Genomic DNA, 21,119 nt, shown 5'->3' with positions numbered 1-21,119 from the left:
GCTGGCCTCGTCTCCCCCAGCTGCCCACAACTGCCCTCCCCTGCCAGCCATCTAATGGCAGCCATCTTGTGTCCACATGGGGTCAGCCATCTTTGGCCACATGGGGGCGGCCATCTTGAGTCTTGGTGTGGGGGTCAATTTGCATATTACTCTTTTATTAGATAGGATGTCCTTTTAAAAGTAAAATTTTATAAATTTTATGAAGTCAGATATTTTTCTTTTATAATTTGAATTTTTAAAGTCTGTTTAAAGAATTTTTGCCAAACCTACTGACCAATAATACCCTCTTCGCCATGGGTACAGATGACCTTTCCATAAGAATACTCCAGAGCCACTTACCACCAAGATGACTGGAGATGACACAAACCCTGTTTGTCATCCCTAGTCATATATATATGACATTTTTAAAAATATGGCTAAACAACTTTTTCTATTGTGTTATAAATTTTACTTGTTTTTCTAATAGTTGTAATAGGTTAAAGACTTAAAAAATCATTATCATCTTTCAGGATTATAGAGAATTAAAGTACAGAATTCAAATATTCATCTACTAAAAAATGATTAAAATCATCAGGTAAAAGAAATGAAAGTGTTCTCAGCTCTGTGTAAAACCATTCTATTGGAAACAGTGCTAGTAAATATATGACAATCAACAGTGCACTTCAGGTAGATAATAAAAATTTAATAGTAATATCACAAAATAAACAAATTTATAAAAGTATTTAGTTTTAGATGCTAGAAATAATATACATAATAAATTCAGCATGGTACTGATAGTGCTGCAAGATTAGATTTTATTGTTCAAATTATAGATTATGCCAATCAGGCTGCTTTGTACTCAAGTTTCAAAAAATCTACTTTTATTACTAAAAGCATCTGGACTTTATACATTGCTACTGAAACCATGTAATGTCTAGCATATTGCAATTGAAGCTGTGTGACTACCATCTTAATGATCCTCTCATAATGGAAATAAAAGAGGCAAACATTTCCCCCCTTTGGAATAACAGTTAACAAAACTATCAGTGTCAAAAACTATTCCTTTCTCCTTTTTAATCTCATATAAGCACATGCATGAGAGAACATTAAAAACAAAAAGGGTAACTTTATGATATATGCTAGGTTGATGTTAAAATCCACAGACTAATTTTTAGATATAATATTTCTGGTTCTGGTCTTTTAAAAAAAGAAACAGAAGTAATTAACATTCTAACATCAGGATATATAATTTTGTTATTCTTTCATAATCAAAATTTTCAATTATTTCTAAGACTGTTTCTATAGCCTGTTTTCACTCAGCTAGTTCAGGAGACACACTGGTTGAAAAAGGGCTGAGGATATAAACTTTAAGGCTAAAAAATTCCATCTTCAAAATGTAGAGATTTAAATAGAGCCCTTGACAAGGTTATTTAATACCTAATTGCTGGTCATGAAAACAAGTAGACAGAAAAAAAGGGCCATATTTAAATGCTTAAATGAAAAACCACAGGCAGGTCTTTCACAACGTAATTCTTTCAACATAAGAACATTTGCTGAAAGTAAAAGTTACCTTACTTCATGATACATCTTCTTCAAAACCATTACGCCCAATTCTGGATCAATGTCTCTTATGCTTTGGTTGGAAGATTTAATATAGTATATAGTCTGTAGGAGGTAACTATAGAACTCAACAAACAAAATAAAATAGATAAAATATTAGAATCTTAATTGAAAAATGTCATGTTTGTCCATCTTTTCCATGCAATCAGCATGCCCATCTTAAATCTGACATATCATTTATAAAAGATTGCTACAGTCCCCACTGAAACTTGTTATTCTGATGAGCCAAATTCAGATGCTTTCATACAGGTGAGGATTAAAGAATGTTCTGAGGATTATTCATCATTGTCTGTAAAAAAAAAAAAAAATTTAATTCGTTTCCCTGCACATCAACTGTATGTATCTACTTGTAAAAAATATATTTTTTTTCATGCTAAAGGAAAAGAGCTTTAATGTAGTTTTTATTATAATATCACATACTCAGTGTAAAATATTCAGTCAATACAATGAACAATAAAGTGGGAAGCAAAAAATGATCTATAAGCCAAAGACAACCAACATTAATTTTATATAAATCTTCCCAGATCTTTCCCTGTGCATATACAAATATCTTTTTTAAAATTACAATAAAATGCAGTTTTGAGACATGAGTTTTCCCCCCTTAAAACACATAATGGACAAAGAGATGAATAAATAAGTAATAAAACAAGATTATAAAATGTTAATGGCAGAATCTAGGTGGTGGGTATATGGGTGATAACTTGGAAAGTTCTTTCAACATTTCTATACAATGACAATTTTACAATAAATGTTGAAAAAGAATAAGTCATAGATATATTCCATTTCAATTTCAATGGCTGCATTTTGTTTTATTTTATGGATATGGCACAATTCAGCATTTCTATTTATAGCCACTTTGGTTATTTCCAATTTTTTTGTTAGTCTAAGAAAACACTGCTGCATGAATTAGAGCAGTTAATTTAATCCACGATAACAATCGCCATCTTCCACATGCCAGCAAAGGTGATTGCTCATTAAACTCCAAGTGTCATCTCTAATCACTGCACTGCCTAAGACCCTTCACTCGCTCCCCACTGCCTCAGGACAGAGCCCTATATGGACTGCAAAGCCCTTCATTATCTGGCCTTTTAAATATGTCTAGCCTTATCTACTTTCATTGCCCACTTTCCCTAAGCATCCCCATAATTCATGCTTTAGTAACAGTGAATTGCTTATTGTTCCCCTAATGCAATATTTCACATCCCTCTATGTAGTACACATATTGATTTGGGGGTTAATTCCCATTAACATTTCAAAATCCAACTCTGGTGTCCTCTCCCCTAGGAAGAATTACCCTGAAACCTTGATTTCTTCCAATATAGCCAGATCATTACCTTATGCAACATATATGTTACAATTATCACTCTGTATTACAATTTAATTGCTTTTTTATAATCACACAATGTCTCAAATAGTCAGGAAAGTACAGAGAATAAAGTAATGAACACACACCTACCTAATCCTTAGAATTAATAAAAGTTAACTTGTAGCTATATTGATTTGGATTATTTGTTAAGAAAAATCATATTACAGGTACAAAGTACTCTTCTCCAATCTTATTGACTTCTCTTCTTCCCCAGGGGCTGTGTCCTTCCCTCCCATGATTTTTTACTTTTATTAGATATAAGTATACCTAAATAAAATTGCCTTTAAACATTACAAAAATGATATCATGTACTACTTACTCAACTGATCATATTTGTGGGGCTTATCCATATTGATAGATAAAAACTTAGTCCATTTGTTTTAACTGCTCTAGAGAATTTCATTACATAAACACAGTACAATATCCAAAGTCAATGTGGAAAGAAGGTATGTATTTCCTTCTTAAGAGACTACAAGCTTGGACGCATGCTAGTAACTTGCATCATGCCATATTATGAGAAAGAGCCACATGAAATGTAACTACTGTAAAAATTACTGAAGGTATTTTTCAGTCTGATATAGGACTATTTTATAAAATGGGGTTCAAGATCTCAATAAAATCAGGAATTCACAAGTTCCAGATAATGTTTTAATTTTATATTTCCAATTCTCTAATAATAAAAATAATCTTTTAACATTTTGGAGGAAAGCATTTGCTTTACACTAATAAGTCACAACTGACGGGCATTTTTAAGGACTAAGACTTGAGTTTTTCACTGATGTCTATGGACTTAGATTCTTGGAATCTGAAAAAATTTTTTACCCTTTAAAGGAATCGACATATTATTCGAGCTTGAGGAACACTATATCATAGTCCTCTCTTTTTTTTTTTTTTAATATATTTTATTGATTTTTTACAGAGAGGAAGAGAGAGGGATAGAGAGCTAGAAACATCGATGAGAGAGAAACAATGATCAGCTGCCTCCTGCACAACCCCCACTGGGGATGTGCCCAAAACCAAGGTACATGCCCTTGACCGGAATCGAACCCGGGACCTTTGAGTCCGCAGGCCGACGCTCTATCCACTGAGCCAAACCGGTCTCGGCCATAGTCCTCTCTTTTTTAAGAATAATGGGAATTGTTTCCTTTCTTTCAATACCAAAAATAGCTGTCCTCTGTGTAACTGACATGTTTTGTCTCATGCACACTGTGACTCATGGACTTAATTACGTTTCCTGTTTTGCTAGAAAGATCAGCACCAAATTGGTGACTTATTTTCACAAAATGTAGAAACCATTTGAACATACACTTTGTATTCTTACTTCAGTCTTGGCTTAATATTATATTGTTTGCACTCATTTGCCTGATATGTTGAATTTCTCAAACACTTGTTCTTAATTTTACCTTGTATTGTATGTATTTTTAAATGCAATCTTTAATGTTTTCAAAACAAGATAAAATCTTATAAAAATTTATAGTTCAATTTAAGCATCGACATTTTAAATCCTCAATTTCAAATCATACTTATAAAGTAACAGAATTTTTTTACCAATATTCTAGAAATATATTCTTGTTCAAAATCATCAGTTTATAAATTAATTTTGAAAAATTGGGTTCCTTACTTCATGATAAGATACTTAAAACAAAAAGACCACATTTTATTATTATTATTTTTTGTTAATCCTCACCCAAGGATATTTTTTCCATTGATTTTTAGAGAGAGTGGAAGAGAGGGGGAGAGAGAAAGAAACATCAATGAGAGAGACACATTAACTGTTGTCTCCCATGCACGCCTGCAACCAAGGTATGTGACCTTGACCAGAATAGAACCTGCAACCCCAAAGTTCTCGGGCTGACGCTCTATTCACCAAGCAAACTGGCTAGGGCAAGACCACATATTATTGACCTTGATAACCCACTTCATTCACTAAAATTGATTTTAAGTAACATTGAGCTTTTCCCAAAGAATTAAATGCTCCCAGAAAAAGGACTTATATCAAAAAGGATAATCAAAAAATCTGATAATAAGCTGTCACAGGGAAATTCCAGAAGAGAACTTTCAAGGTATTTTGTGTAATGGAACATCTTCATTAGACTACGTCTATATCTCTACATTAAGTTCTTACATTTTTCCACCAAATGCTGTTATAGTTCTTTAACAATTTTTATAGAGAAGTGCTCCCTTAAGTTTCTATTGATAGATTTCACAGCAACCACCATTAATATAAAACATTTTATTTTTATTTGCTATAATCCTAAGGGGGCTAAAAGAAACCATAATAAAGAATAAGTGCAGCACTAATTACTGGCTTATGAAGGAAGACTGGTATATATTCAATGCATTACTTGTTGCTAACAACCCTAAGTTTTTCTTGACAGTTATCCTGTTAAAAAGAATAGTACTGAAAATAGTGATTTTTTTTTTATCCTCACCTGAGGACATGCTGAAAGAAAGAGAGGGAGGGAAGAAGGAGAGAGAGAGAGAGAGAGAGAGAGAGAGAGAGAGAGAGAGAGAGAGAGAGAGAGAGACATTGATGTGTGAGAGAAACATCAATTGGTTGCCTTCTGCACATGCCCCAACAGGGGATCAAACCTGAAAGCCAAGTATGTGCCCTGACCAGGAATCCAAACATCTACCTTTTGGTGCACAAAATAACATTCAACCAACTGAGCCACTCGGCTGGGCAAAATACAGTGATTTTTTAAGCTATAAGATAATAGTACTGACTATACCTGAAGATTTTCTAATTTTGATTTATCAATAACTATTAGAGTTTTTACAAGACTTACTTCTATTAAAACAATCCAAAGAAACATTTTTTGTTGAGATTTAGAAAACACATATCATAAAACTTTAGGAAAAAACAGTCAATGTAAATAAGTCTACATAATTATAAAGCTGCTCCCCAAATTAAAAAAAATACTGAATTTCATTTTAGTAAACAATTTTTCATGAGTCAAACTATCAAATATTTTTATAAGAAGCCTTGCTCTGAAATACTTGAACTGAATATTAACAGCTCTATTCCTATGGAAATCCAGGTATTCATCATCTCATGCCCAAACACACCTACAGTTTCAAAACAGATTACTTCCAATCTTGGCACTCTCCAAACCATCCAGAATACTGCTGCCAGATTGAACTTTATAAAACACTTCATTCATTATGTCAGTTTTTTTTTCAGTTCAAAAATCTTCACTGATTTCCTCTGTGTATTTTACACACTTCACAATGTCAGATCACAAAGACTAATTCTCAATAAGAAGCTTCTAATATGGTCAATTTAATCCTAATATACATTAATCAGTTCATTCTACTTTCCTCACAAATTGTTCCCTCTATATTTCTTTCCATTTTTCACAAACCAACCTCCCCTTCTCTAATTCCTACTGTACTAAAAAGTATCTTAGGATGAGCAATCAATTATATGTGTGTATATATATTCTATAATAATAAAAGCATAATATGCTAATTAGACCGGACCGCCGAAGGACCTTCAGGATGTCCTTCTGGACAACCTTCTGGATAAAGCCAGGGCTGCGAGGGCCGAGCCCCTTGCACGAATTTCGTGCATCAGGCCTCGTGTGTGTGTATGTGTGTGTGTGTGTGTGTGTGTGTGTGTGTGTGTGTACCCTCACCCGAGGACATATTTTTATTTTTATTGATTTTTAGAGAGAGGCATGAAGAGAGAGAGAGAGAGAGAGTGAGAGAGAGAGAGAGAAACATCAATGTGAGAGAGAAATATTGATTAGTTGCCTCCTGGATGTGCCCTGACTGGGGATTGAACCCACAACCTAGGTATGTATCCTGACCAGAAATTGAACCAGCAAAATTTGGTGTACGGGACAACGCTCCAACCAAATGAGCAACCCAGCCAGGGCTATATATAGTTTTAAATATTTATAACTTATCTCCCAAGGAAACTGTAAACATGTAAGCAAATATTAGGTCTTTTACTGTCCAGAGTAATGAAGTGCGAGGCATACTAGTACAAGAAGCACACAATAACTACTTTGAAAACCAATCTAAGTACATTAGATTGGAGATCATTTTTCTATTTTTATAGCAAAGGAAAGTGAAACTTAAGACAAAATAAATCACTCAATGTCACACCATCAGCCTCCCAAAGAGTCAGGACTGTGACACTGGTCTCTTGGTTCCGTGGTAAGTGCTCTTGACTATATTTAAAGAGAAACCATTTTTAACTAATAACTTTTCATAAAGTCCTAACATATTTTTGAGTGATTCTATAGGTAAGTAGTTTCCAAATATAAAAATGGGTTACATTCCAATCCTTATAGATGAACTCTCCTTACTCTGAAAGAGATTACATTTAGTATTATTTAGGATAAATTTTGCATATTGCTGAAGCTCATCAATTTACATTTGTCATGTTGTTTTTTGCACATTTATTTAAAATATAAAAATGGGAGGAAATCTTACCTTCCTGATAGGCCCCATCTGCCATGACTAAATGAAGAATCTTAGCATAAAGATGCTGATGTTCGTTTCCCAAAATATTCTGAGCTATTGTTGAACAAATCTCTATATTTTCATCTTCATCTTCATGAACAGCCTATACCAAATCCAAATATAAAGTAATATTTGAATATTATCTTTCTCTAATTGGATACTTTGTTAATCTTTTACAATAAATTTACTTACCAATAAGAATCACTGACATTTCACTAGTAATTCAAACACAGCATATTTCAAAATTAAATGTTTTAACTGACATTTCACTTACCTTTATTTTCTCATAAACTTCAAAGAACTTTTCAAAGCCTATTTCCTGCTCCAGGTGAAGTCTCAGCTCCTCTAAATGGTTAAAGACACTATCATATTCACACTCACTAGTTATCTCACCATCACTGTTATCTAAAAAACATTAAAAAGATATTTTATAATTTAAAAAGACTAAATCAAATAATTATTACCCTAATATACTAAAATTCTATAAGTGAACAATGTCATTGAAATAGAATACTTTTGCACTGGCTGGAGTAGCTCAGTTGGTTGGGTGTCATCCTGTGCACCAAAAGGTTGCCAGTTCAATTCCCATTCAGGTACATGGGCTCAATCCCTGGTAGGGGGCATGCAGGAGGCAGCCAATCGATGTTTCTCTCTCTCATATTCTCTCTCTCATATTCTCTCTCTCATATTCATTCTCTCTCTCTCTCTCTCTCTCTCTCTCTCTCTCTCTCTCTCTCTCTCCCCCTTTCTCTCCCTAAAAATGATAGCAAAAAAGAAATAGACTACTTTGTACTTTAAATATAAAGTTTTTGTCATTATCATATTTGTCATTTATACAGGTAATCAATCCACATAAATTTGTCTTAATAAGAACATTACTCTGAAAATCTTTTCTTTTGATAGAAATAAACAGTAAACCAGGATAGAATAAAAGCTTCCCTAGAGATGTCATCAAATGTAGCAAAAAAGAAAAAAAAGAAAAAGCACACCCATATGTACTGCATCATGGCAACCAACCCTAACTACTATTTTTAAAAAGTATATATTAAACATGAGCCAAACATTAACAAGCATGCAAAAGGCAGACAACCTAAAATACATACCATAAAACTTCAGTAAAGCACCTAAAAAGTATTATAAATGCTCTGTATGTTTTATGCACGCCAAAGGTACTTTGAAAAATTCCAGTAAAAAACAAAATTACTGAAGGATCATTCCTTTTCACATGAGTTCTTCTTCCCAAATAAATGCAGTTATTGGAATACACAAATTTTCTTTATATCTTAGCGGTAATGCTATGAATAAAGAATAGTTTCTAAACCAAAGTTTAAAAAGCTGCTTTAGTCTTATCCCTTCTGGTTAACCACTGTATGTAGAAGCTCTTTGCAAAACATAAAATACTAAGAAAATGAAGTTATTATCTTTATTACTAAAGAAATAAATCAAGAAATAAATATTATTCTGTCAAGAAACAGAATAAAAATGCTTCAAAAAAGCATTTCCATAATTTGATGGGAAAGAAATGGAACAACTTTTTGTTCTGAAATACTTGCTCTGAAATACTTGAACTGAATATTAACTTTTTTTTTTGTATATGTGCATTTGTGTGAAAAGAAAAAGAATAAATACAAGTCAGACAAAGAAGCATGCTTCAGTTTTATTTAAAACTGGAAGTGGTTCAACCTGACTGGTGTGACTCAGTGGTTGAGCATCAACCTATGAACCAAGAGGTCATGATTCAATTCCCAGTCAGGGCACATGGCTGGTTATTGGCTCAATCCCCTGTGGGGGGTGTGCAGGAGGCAGCCAATCAATGATTCTCTCTCATCATTGATGTTTCTATCTCTCTCTCCCTCTTCCTTCCTTTCTGAAATCAATAAAAATATATTTTAAAAAATAACAAAAAATAAAACTGGAAATGGTTCATATTAGATATCAGAAAAACATAGTCTAGTTGAAATATGTGTACACACTGGAAAAGGAAAAGGCACACCACAATCGTGATCACGCACCCGAGTGCCACTCTTCATTGAGAGCGCTTTCGCTGCTGGGATTGTCCTCCTCATCGGCTGGATCTGTCCCATTCACAGTCTGCTCTAGGTCACTGTTCTTCAGGACTGATTCTTCCTCCTCGCTATATTCCTCCCCAGGTTCTTCTCTGAGTAACTGCTCCATAGAGGCCTGAAGCTCTTGTAAATCTGTGTCAGTTTCTTCAAACACACTGAAATGTAAAAATCTAAACATTACTAAAATCCACGTCTTTCTACTCAAACACTTAATACTCCAATACTTTTCTTTTATGTTTTGAAAGTTCAGCAAAATCTTGGTATGGATGTATAATAATTGCACACTATACAAAAAGCTTTCCATATAAACCCTCACTGGGCATCTGAACTCTTAGAAATGGAAATACTTAGGGAATTATATGTTCAGGTTAATTGGATGATTTAGTAAATAAAATGGTCACCAGAAGTCTTATCTTTAGATGCTTATTCTTGAAAATATTTCTAAAGTATATAATAAGTAGACTTTACTATAATTATAATACATTAACCATAATAATCTTATGTGGGGAATCTTGTTTATAAGAAATTGCTCAGGATATTAATTCTATTTTCATGGAAATATAGATGCTGAAATGAACTAATTTATGCAAATAGTATTATACATTTATACAGTACTTTAGTTTTATCCTATTATTTAAATCTTATTCACACAAAACTCACTTAAGAGACATAGAAGCTGTGAATCAAAGTGTTTAAATGACTTATTCAAGGCCACAGTCAATAAATGACAATTATAGGACTGAAATCTAGGTCCTCTGACCACTTCTATAATACCCCCAAAATGTACTCATACTCACAACGTTATCTCTCCTATGATTTGCTTCTTTCTCCTAAAGTGGCATGTAAATAGGTTAACGCCTTTCCTAAAGTTTACACTCCAATCAAATAGACAAATGTTTACTGAAGAACTAAAATATCAACAATATTATGTGAGACAGTGAATAAAATTTCCATTAATGGAAAAAAGAAAATAATCTTTTAATGTAGAAATATCTTTATTATGTACTTATGTGTACAAACTCCTACACTTTGACTTTGTAGTAGCTATAGAAAAGCAAAGCATCTATGAGGAAGAGAGAGTATCTAATATTTTTGGATCATCCTACTAGTAGCATTTAACTTACTACATTTAATTACAAAAGTAGCATAACAGGCACATCTGCTATGTACCATTACCACAATGACTGAACACTGACTTGTGGATAAAACCCTCTAGTGGCCACCGGCCTAGAGCAGTGATCGGCAAACTCATTAGTCAACAGAGCGGCAAACCGTGGCTCGAGAGCTGCAGTTTGCCGACCATTGGCCTAGAGGAATTAGTGGCCTCCATAATGGTAGTAAAATAAGCAGGACTGCTAAGTCTGCCATTGCAAAGAAAAATGAGATTATGATCTTTTATGAAATGAACATTTCAAAATTTGTCTCAGGTAATTCAAAACCTAGTCCCAAATTCACCTTTTAGTAGACTTTCTTATTAGTCAATTTTGAGTAAAGTTTGGATTTAAATAAATTAATTTTTTCCTCAAAGAAAACATCAAGTGAAATTTCCTGTATAGACATGGAATAACTTACTTTAAAAAAATAACTTAGTTTTCAAATTTAAAAAAATCATGTTAAAGGCTTCTAACTTAAATTTTAAAATAAAATTGTAATCAACTAGTAATTAAAAGAACATAAGCCACAAATAAATGATAGTTCACTCAAATAAAATCGGACTTTATAAAAACTGAGGAAAAAACTGCTACCTAGCACTTTGTCAACCATAAAGATGCTGAAATCTTGTGTTCTCCAATAGGCATAATAAAAAGATAGTTAAAATGCTTTAATGACCAGAGGTAAGCAGAAGAAAACAAAGATAAAAAAGGTAACTTTTCCTCTAAATTTTGAGGGTACCAGCAAAATTTTACAGAACCCCATAAGAATTTTAAAAAAGAAGGCAGAATTTAAGAGATAAAATTTGGTTAGAGATTTAAGAAGGGGTAAGACTTAAGAAAAACAAAGAGAGAAAATAAAATATAGCAGATGAAGTAACCCTGGCTCAAGTATTATAGGAGGGTTCAATCACACCAAAACACAAGTTCTTTCTATTGAATGGCAGAGATGAAAAAGGAGAAAATTTAATTTAAAAAATCAGAAAAGAAATCACACAAATTCTAATATTTTGAATGTATTTCCTGGTGACTTAAATACACTGTACCTTCTCAAACACTTTATTCCAGGGTGTCCTGGTTTTATCCCCCTCCCCCCAAAAAAAAAAATTTGTAACACTTGTCTGAGGGGTGAGAGGGCTGACTGATATCAAAGAATGTGAAGCGGGATTACTGTCTAAAGGGCCATCACTTCCAACTATTCTCAGAAGTATTGCTTAAATGACCCTGCTAGATTTTTAGATTCCCTATGAATCATGAAGTAAGGAATTTTGTGAAAGCAATTAAGTTACTTATATGTAGAACACACAAGTAAGCACGTGCGCACACACACAACCAAACAACTATCCCACCCACTAACTCCTCACTGCCATGGTTTTGAAATCATTCCCATCAGGAGATAGATGAGGATGGAGCTTTCTGGTCATCTTCCTGGGGAACTGTAGTGTAGTAAGTAAGCACTTCACAAATTCCCACTACAACTCCTATATCATGTGGTGTTGCACTATTTAACAGTCATTATTCTGCTAACATTCATTCACTTAATATTTATTAAGCACCTACCAGGTGCAAGCCATTATGCTGGATGCTAAGTGGTGAATAAGACAGAGAACACCAGGAGAAACCATTTTCTTATATTCTTCAAGTGAGATTAACTCATACTATGTTGAGGCAGAAATACATATCAAAATTTGCATTACTGTAGTTTAAATATGCTGTAAAAAGTTAAAGGAGTAGTGAAAAGTTAGCTACAGATTATTTTTAGAAAGTGTCCAGGTAAGTTACCATCTCTAGGACATTTATAAACTCAGAAATGCTGTTAGTGTTACTATCTATTAATCACTTCACACTCACATGTCTTCAGAATCAGAAGGTCCTTCTTTAATGTGCTCGTCTTCAATGTCATCCATTTCAAGGTTGTCTTGCCGGACATCTCCGACTGTGGGGACATCCATCAGTGTTCTGAACAGCTTTGAGAGATCTGGAAGTGAACATGTCCTCAACATCTAAGAAAAGGCAACAGATTTCTTATCAGGAGTATGATTAGAAAATTATAAAATTAGAGTTAAAGATAATTTTATCATTATATATATATATTAAAGGCTCACTTGCCCAAGGTGAGTCTTAATTCTTTTGAATTTCAGTGAGGAAACTAAACTTGGAGTTATGTTTGGGATTCAACACATAGGTTTCAACATAGCGTCACCTTTAAAAGGTAGGGAGAGGTGTTTATTTGGGATGTACTCAGAGCATGGAACTGGAAATCTGTCAGGAATCAGGCATTGCTAAAAACTGCCAGTTTGCTCCTTCTCACTCGTGGTCCATATTGTGCCTTCATGGTATCTCTGCCAAGTCTTCCTTTACTTTCCCATGGCCAACCCTCCATATACATAGGGTGTCCCCCAAAAAAGTATACACACACTTTGAATAATTATAAAGGCATTGTTTATTAAAATACATTTCGTTTTCAAATTGAGCAATCAGCTATTAAGTGTACATACATTTTTTGGAGACACCTGTATTTTTTCCCAAATCTTAAAAGTTAATCTGAAGTGTGGCTAAGCACCAATACACATAATTGATGGCTCTTTGTACCACTGTATCACTAGGAGTTGCTGGCTAGCCAACAATGGTTAAATCAGGGGCCTCAAATTAGTGGGGGGTGGGGAGGAAGCAAAGTCCTAGCCCAGTGGTCGGCAAACTCATTAGTCAACAGAGCCAAATACCAACAGTACAACGACTGAAATTTCTTTTGAGAGCCGAAAACCGACTTCTGCGCATGGGCCACGAAGTTTCAATCGCACTGTACGTGTGCGCCCGCACGTGGTATTTTGTGGAAGAGCCACACTCAAGGGGCCAAAAAGCCGCATGTGGCTCGCGAGCTGCAGTTTGCCGACCACTGTCCTAGCCAGTTTGACTCAGTGGAAAGAGCGTCGGCGTGGGGACTGAGGGGTCCCAGGTTCGATTCCAATCAAGGGCATGTACCTCTGTGGCAAGCTCGATCCCAAGCCCTGGTTGAGGTGTGTGTGAGGGCAACCACTCAACATGTCTCTCTCACATAGGTGTTTTTCTCTCTCTCTTTTCTACTCTCTCTAAAAAATCAATGGAAAAATATCCTCAGGTGAGGATTAACAACAACAAAAAAGCCTAACAATGCTAAATGAACAATGGGCTGTGAGTGGGGCCTTTCCCACTCTAGAAGGCTAAGGACACTTCCATGTCCATGCTGAAAATCCTTGGTAGCAGCAGGTGAGAAGGAACTCAGCAAACCCAGCTAAGGAAAAACCCTGCATACAGCTGAGGTGTTTACAATTTGATTTTTTTGTTGGATAAGACTAGGAAGATGAGGAATGGCTTTTGTCCACTAACTTTCAACCATTAGAATGTCAATGGACTGACAGGACTATAAAACAAGTATGTATTATAGTATAAGTCTCAGGGTTGGGTTAACCCTAAGGACTCTATGAGATCTGAAACATGACTCCCAAGGCCCTGATTAACAGCATATACACCAGACGGGAGACTGTGAAAACACAACATTTAGCATATTAATGAAAACTTATCTACTTGGACAATTTTATTGGTACAATCTGTTTTTGAGAATAAAAAAGGATAAATTTCCATTATTGGAACATAATTTACATATTAAAGCACTCAAGAGGAAAAAAATGGTTTCAATCGGCAAGATGAAGATACACTGCTTGTTAAAGCATTTAATAGTATTTTTGCTGAATCTCTGTCAGCAGAATTTATCCTTGACTTATTTATTATTTTAATGTTTTGAACCATGTATATTATAAACCAGCAGTATGCAAAATACACACCTAGTAACAGTTTCTTCAGAAACATGCTAATCAATAAAAATTAACAGCATATACTCATGGATACAAAAGAGAGTGAGTGATTGCAGGGGGAGGTGGCTAGAGAGAGGTAGAGAAGGGTATACATGGGGATAAACAGTGATAAAAAATTAATAGCATATATGCATTACATACCTAAATACAAAGCAACTACACAAAAGGATGCACTATTTTTTAGGTTGACATAAATTTTAGCCTGGAAAAAATAATGTTAGTTCTAATTTATTCCTTTCACTCCTTAAAATAGCTTTCATAACTGAACATAAAATAACAGGAAGAATTTCCAGGGGTATGTCATTTGACAACCTTCCTCTCAGAATGGGTTTACACACCTACCAACCCAACAACTATCTGTCCTATGTTAAAAATCATTTAGGTTCGTACTCTTCTTTGAAAGGCTGTTAAAGTTTTAAATAGAATATTCACCTTTAATCAGAAAATTTTATATAAGCAAACTTTCAGTTCTATAATTCTGATTCTAAGTTTTTCTCATGTTGTTAAAGTAATATTCTATAGTTTTAACAATCATAGAAAGAGATCTTTCTGAAAATAGCTATCTATAACATGTTGCCTTACATCTTCATTTATAGTCAGACTAATCTTTATTCTAGATTCTTTAAAGAAAGATTTCACACAGCTAGCATTTGGTGCCATTATAAATCAATCAGGAGATCAATGTTTTAGAAAACTTTAAAACATAAAAAACTCACTTTTTCATCAGTAGTATTTTTCATATAAAATTATTAATTAGTAATACTTTGGTTATACTGTGAAATGGTTTATGATGAGCACATCTGTTTAGCTTCTGTTTACTGCAATTAAAGTATAACATTTCACCCTTGAAACAGTTTCTATAGTCCTGACCAGGTGGCTCAGTTGGTTTGAGCATCATCCCGTACACCAAAAAGATTGCCGGCCAGGGCACATACCTAGGTTTCAGGTTTGATCATAGTTAGTGATCATATGGGAGGCAACCAATAGATGTTTCTCTTTCACATTGATATTTCCCTCTCTCTCTCATCATTAAAAAACATATCGTCAGGTGAGGATTAAAAAAATAGCTTTTATAAATATTTGCTTATTCCAACCCATAAACTGCGTTAAAAATGAATTTAAAACACTAATTAAAAAATTATGAGCACCTCCCAAAGGCAAAAATCATGAACATCATCAAAGAACTAGAGGCCCGATGCATGAAATTCATGCAAGGGGCTCAGCCCTTGCAGCCTTGGCCCTCACAGCCCTGGCTTCATCCGGAAGGTTGTCCGGAAGGACATCCAGAAGGTCGTTTGGCTGTCCGGTCTAATTAGCATATTATGCTTTTATTATTATAGATTGATATTTTAGCAAATAAAAAGAAGACATTTAAGGTACATGCGTTAGTTGTAAATTGTACATTAATATTTTCCCCACCTTACATTTGCTATAACAAGAAATCTTTGTAAGAGGTTAAATTATCCCATTTTAGGAAACAAATTATATAAATGTTTATCTTCATGATTCAAGGTCAGCATTATCTCAGAGATTTATGGGATAGGCAGATATGGTTTTCTGTCCTTGCCTGAAATGGCTACAGATTGCTTTGATTTTCTAGTGTGTTTTTTCTTGCACTTTTCTCCCAAAGTACTTTTACAGAACTAGTGAGGTGTAAACTAAGGTCATGAAAGTAAATCAAATAATTGAATGTATTATGTAAGGAGTCATAATTTTATTTTATTTTTTAAATTATCTTTATTGTTGAAAGTATTACAATGTCCTCCTCACTCTTTCCCCCATTGACTCCCTCCACCCCGTACCCACCCCTCCCAAGCCTTCACCACACTAGTGACTATGTCCATGGGCTATGCATATATGCATATAAGTTCCCCAATTAATCTCTCCCCCTGACCCTCACCCCTGCCTTCCCTCTCTTTAAAGACAGCAATGAGGTTTTAAAAAGCTTTGGGCTAAAGACAGCTATATACCTTTAATACAAAAGAAATACATAACTTATATGATAATCCTTGTCTGTCACACCAAGTTTATATCTTTGAAAGCCTAACTATTATTAAATAAGTGAGAGTATTTAGCAATATCTATACTTAAGATAAGCATAAGAAAATACTCCACAAAATAAAAACTTATCTAATTGGAAAATTAAATTGAAAATCAAAATGACATATTTAAAAAACAATAAAGGACAAAAGAATTCAGCCCTAGCTGGTTTGGCTCAGTGGTAAGAGCGTTAGCCTGCAGACTGAAGGGTCCCAGGTTCGATTCCAGTCAGTACATGTACCTGAATTGCAGGCTCGATCCCTGGCCTGGTTGGGGAGTGTGTGAGATAACCAATTGATGTGTCTCTCTCACATCTATGTTTTTCTCTCTCTCTGGTAAGAATTAAACAACAACAACAAAAGAACTCAGGCAACTCATTCATATATAGAGAAATATATAAAAAATATTCAACCTCCTAGGGAAATACAAAAATACAAATTTTAAAAAATTAACACCATTACTCATTCATTAAATACACAATTTTTAAGTAAATGATAATAGTTGGTACTATTTAGAATACAGACTCTCACATACTACTGATAGCATTATAAACTGTTTGCTAATGGGGAAATGAGGCAATATATATATTTTAAAATTGTACTTAAAGAAATTTATTAAGCCGAAACCGGTTTGGCTCAGTGGATAGAGCGTCGGTCTGCGGACTGAAAGGTCCCAGGTTCGATTCCGGTCAAGGGCATGTACATTGGTTGCGGGCACATCCCCCGTGGGGGATGTGCAGGAGGCAGCTGGTCGATGTCTCTCTCTCATCGATGTTTCTGGCTCTCTATCCCTCTCCCTTCCTCTCTGTGAAAAATCAATAAAATATATTTTTTAAAAAAATTTATTTTATGGAAATAATTGTGGATGTGTAAAGATACAGGGAATGGTAATCACAAAAATTGAAACATAAAGGCCAAACCTAAATAAAAGATTGGCTTAAAAATAATGCTATAGCAGAATAAATGGAATTTGTGGCCATTAAAGATGATATGAAAGACTTTTTGACAATATGACAAAATGCTATTTTTTTTTTTTGGCACCAGGGTTTGTGCTTTTATTTTTTACTAGAGGCCAGGTGCACGAAATTCGTGCACTTGGGGGGGAGCCTCTTAGCCCAGCCTGTGCCCTCTCACAGTCCGAGAGCCCTTGGGGGATGTCCAACTGCCGGCAGTTGGACATCCTTAGCATTGCTGCGAAGGCGGGAGAGGCTCCTACCACCACCTCCACTGTGCTCGCCAGCCGTGAGCCTGGCTTCTGGCTGAGTGGTGCTCCCCCTGTGGGAGCACACTGACCACCACAGGGCAGCTCCTGCGTTGAGCATCTGCCCCCTGGTGGTCAGTGCATGTCATAGTGACCAGTCGTTCTGCCGTTTAGTCAATTTGCATATTAGCCTTTTATTATATAGGATTTATTTTAATTTCTTTATTGATTAAGGTGTTACATGTGTCCTTATTCCCAGATTACCCTCCCTATCCCCCCCTCTCATGCCCTCACCCCTCTGTTGTCTGTGTCCATTGGTTACGCTTATATACATGCATACAAGTCCTTTGGTTGATCTCCCTCCTCCCCTACCTTCCCTCTGAGGTTTAATGGTCTGATCGATGTTTCTCTGTCTCTGGATCTATTTTTGTTCATCAGTTTATGTTGTTCATTATATTCCATAAATGAGTGAGATCATGTGATATTTATCTTCCTCTGACTGGCTTATTTCACTTAGCATAATGCTCTCCAGTACCATCCATGCTGTTGCAGATGGTAAGAACTCCTTTTTTACCGCAGCATAGTATTCCATTGTATAGATGTACCACAGTTTTTTAATCTACTCATCTGCTGATGGGCACTTAGGATGTTTCCAAATCTTAGCTATGGTAAATTGTGCTGCTATGAACATAGCGGTGCATATATCCTTTCTAATTGGTGTTTCTAGTTTCTTGGGATTAAAAAAATGCTATTTTTGTAGTATTATTATTTGTAATCATTTTATAATACATATTACATAGAAAAGCAGTTAAGAAAACGATTATGCATATATTCTATTTTGGTAAAAAGTTATATATAAAATTATATATATTAAAAGTAACATAAAAGATATGTAATTTCTTTATTTCTATTTTTAAATTCTCTATAGAGATAATGCTCTATTTTCTTATCAAGAAAAAATTGGTTACATATTTAGCAAGTGAGAAAAGACAAGATGTCTGAAAAATTTAGAAAGTGCATATGAACATCTATTAATCTTTCTATGTACAAATTAGGCAATATGATACTTCTATCCATTTAAAATACATTGCTTAAACTTAGTCTCATACCAACATTGGAAGTTGAGTTGGGTAGTGGGAAAGAAAGATAATGTAAGAGGGATCTTTTGCTAAATAAAATAAAACCCTATAAAAAGAACCTTGAACAGGGAGCCAATGGAAGAGTCATTGTCCTGACTGTTTTCAGTATCTCAGATGATAAAATGGAAGTTTCTTTGTTGTTTCTGTAAGTTGTTCTGATGTATGTCTGAGTATATGTGCTTGTGTTTTTAAGGGATTAAAACTCATTATTATAGTTTATCAAAGAAAAACAATCCATAAAAATGTTACCAAATGAATAACATTTCCCATGTGAGGAACATACTTGCCTTTGGGTTGTTTGCATCAAATAAACCAGTTGAAAGTCCAATCAGCAAGGAATTCTTGTTTTTCTTTTTTGGTGGTGAACCAGAGCGAGATCGAAGTGGAAAGGATTCTTCTGGTGAACACAGAATGGACTGAATTTGAGAGACTACATTCAAGTGTTCTGGGTGAACCACTTTATGGAAAAATGGTTCTGGGTGCATAGATTTATCTACATCACATTTAGAGTGCGGAGAATCACCTATTCCAGGTTCTGTGGTGTAAAGCAAAAATTATGTGATAAACTTATATAGCACTTAAATAAAATTTCTAAGTTATATTGATAAGACACAATATTTAACACAAATTCTAGCAAAAAACCTTCATGTCTACCAGAAAATCAAAATATATACAGTAGTCCTCACTTAATGTTGCCAATAGGTTCTCCAACTTTAACTGAAATGACATATAACAAAACCAATTTTACAAAAGGCTAATTGAGATAAACAACAGTAAGTTCCTACTATGTCTCATCAATGTTATCAAGAAATGACTTTGAACAAAATGATGTTATTTAGAGGACCTGCTGTATGTAATTGTACTATCTTATAAATAATCTTTAACAGGATATAATGTCTCATTTTCAGAAAAAAGATTTAATGTTATATACTTCCATCACATTGGAAACTCTAAAATGTTCACACAGATGCAAGAAACACTGATGTGAAGAAACACTGTTTAGACACTCATATTTAGTTTCAGTTTACCTTTATTCCTATAAGTTAGATAGAAAAAAAGTATGCTTTTTATATTTTAATTAATACTATTGAAAACAAGACAACTTATGAATGTCCTTAGTATACTGCCTTAGTTTTGGGAAGCAATTCTTTTCATTTTGAACATTTAATAAAATAACTGACCTAAAAGTTGTATTGCTCACACTGTCAAGCAATCCAGGCTTATAAATGCAGAGTACAGTGCTCTATGTCTATTACATTTTTTAAATGATTGAGGTGACTGATAAGGAATAGTCTCTATTAATATGTTGTCCAAATAAAACAGGTTAGTGTTCACAACCTTCCAGAACGTAATTAGACCAATACAAGGATGCTTACCTATATGAACTTCATTAAGTTGATCCACCTTCCTTAAGATTCCTTCTTCAGAAACTTCATTTTGCTGAATAGTGATCCTATCTTCTAATCTGTCACATATAGGTATACCAGTTTAAAAAAAAACAACAAACAACTCCACAGTTTACTAGAAATAGCATTCTCAAATATAAAAAAACAGAACTCAAGTTCACTGGCATGCTGTGATTCCTCTCCTAAATATTTTTCTGATTTATATGTATACTTCCTCTCATAAGCACAATATGTTTTTTAACCCGTTCAAACCTTCACCAATCATAATCATTCACAACAACCGCCCTCACCATTTCTTATAACAGCTGAAAATCTCTTAGACTAGAAGAATATATTCCAAAAGGTAGCAATAATTTATCTCTGTGGGTTTGGTTCATAGGCAGTTTTTATTTTCTTAATACTTTTTTATCTATCTCAAATTTAAGTAGTTTTTACTTTTTTAGTTATAAATTTTGAACAATTTTCTATTTTTACTTTATTAAATATTTATTTTTAATCATACAAGTAAAACATTTCTTCATTCAAAATGTAGTATTTCGTGGTTCCTCAAAAAGATAAACACAGGATTATCATATGCTGCAGAAATACCACTCCCAGGTACACAATGTATTAAAAATTACTGAATTGTACATTTTAAAATAGTTAAAATGATAAATTTTATGTTATATAAATTTACCTCAATTTAAAAAAAGTAGTGTTTCTTTTAGGACACCCTTAACCACTCAAATCCTAGTTTCCCGTGCTACTATCAGTTTGGTGGACATGTGACCATACTTTACCTTTAAAATTACAGACATATATATGTACATATATAATAATTTTACATAA

At 34.2% G+C, this 21,119-nt stretch overlaps 1 protein-coding gene across 8 annotated transcripts in view; it reads right to left on the bottom strand.

Moving 5' to 3' along the window:
- Positions 1-651: 651 nt before the first annotated feature.
- Positions 652-21,119, bottom strand: part of NEK1 (NIMA related kinase 1) — a 152,674-nt gene continuing 132,206 nt past the window's right edge. For 6 of the 8 annotated variants that reach the window (XM_079772085.1, XM_079772090.1, XM_079772087.1 and 3 more), the window contains 7 exons: positions 20,262-20,350; positions 19,173-19,420; positions 12,507-12,658; positions 9,451-9,659; positions 7,713-7,843; positions 7,409-7,541; positions 654-1,888 (listed from right to left, as the gene is read on the bottom strand). In XM_079772085.1, coding sequence (XP_079628211.1) covers positions 1,875-1,888; positions 7,409-7,541; positions 7,713-7,843; positions 9,451-9,659; positions 12,507-12,658; positions 19,173-19,420; positions 20,262-20,350 — 976 coding nt within the window. In that variant the 3' untranslated portion in view covers positions 654-1,874. Of the gene's footprint in view, positions 1,889-7,408; positions 7,542-7,712; positions 7,844-9,450; positions 9,660-12,506; positions 12,659-19,172; positions 19,421-20,261; positions 20,351-21,119 lie in introns of all 8 variants that reach the window. The other 2 variants (XM_079772093.1, XM_079772091.1) reach the window with 2 other exon arrangements.

This window comes from Cnephaeus nilssonii (genome assembly GCF_951640355.1).
Source record: "Cnephaeus nilssonii genome assembly, chromosome: 5".
NCBI classification, from domain to species: Eukaryota; Metazoa; Chordata; class Mammalia; order Chiroptera; family Vespertilionidae; genus Cnephaeus; species Cnephaeus nilssonii.
The sequence above is the reverse complement of the archived record's forward strand: the minus strand, read 5'-3'. Positions and strand labels throughout refer to the sequence as shown.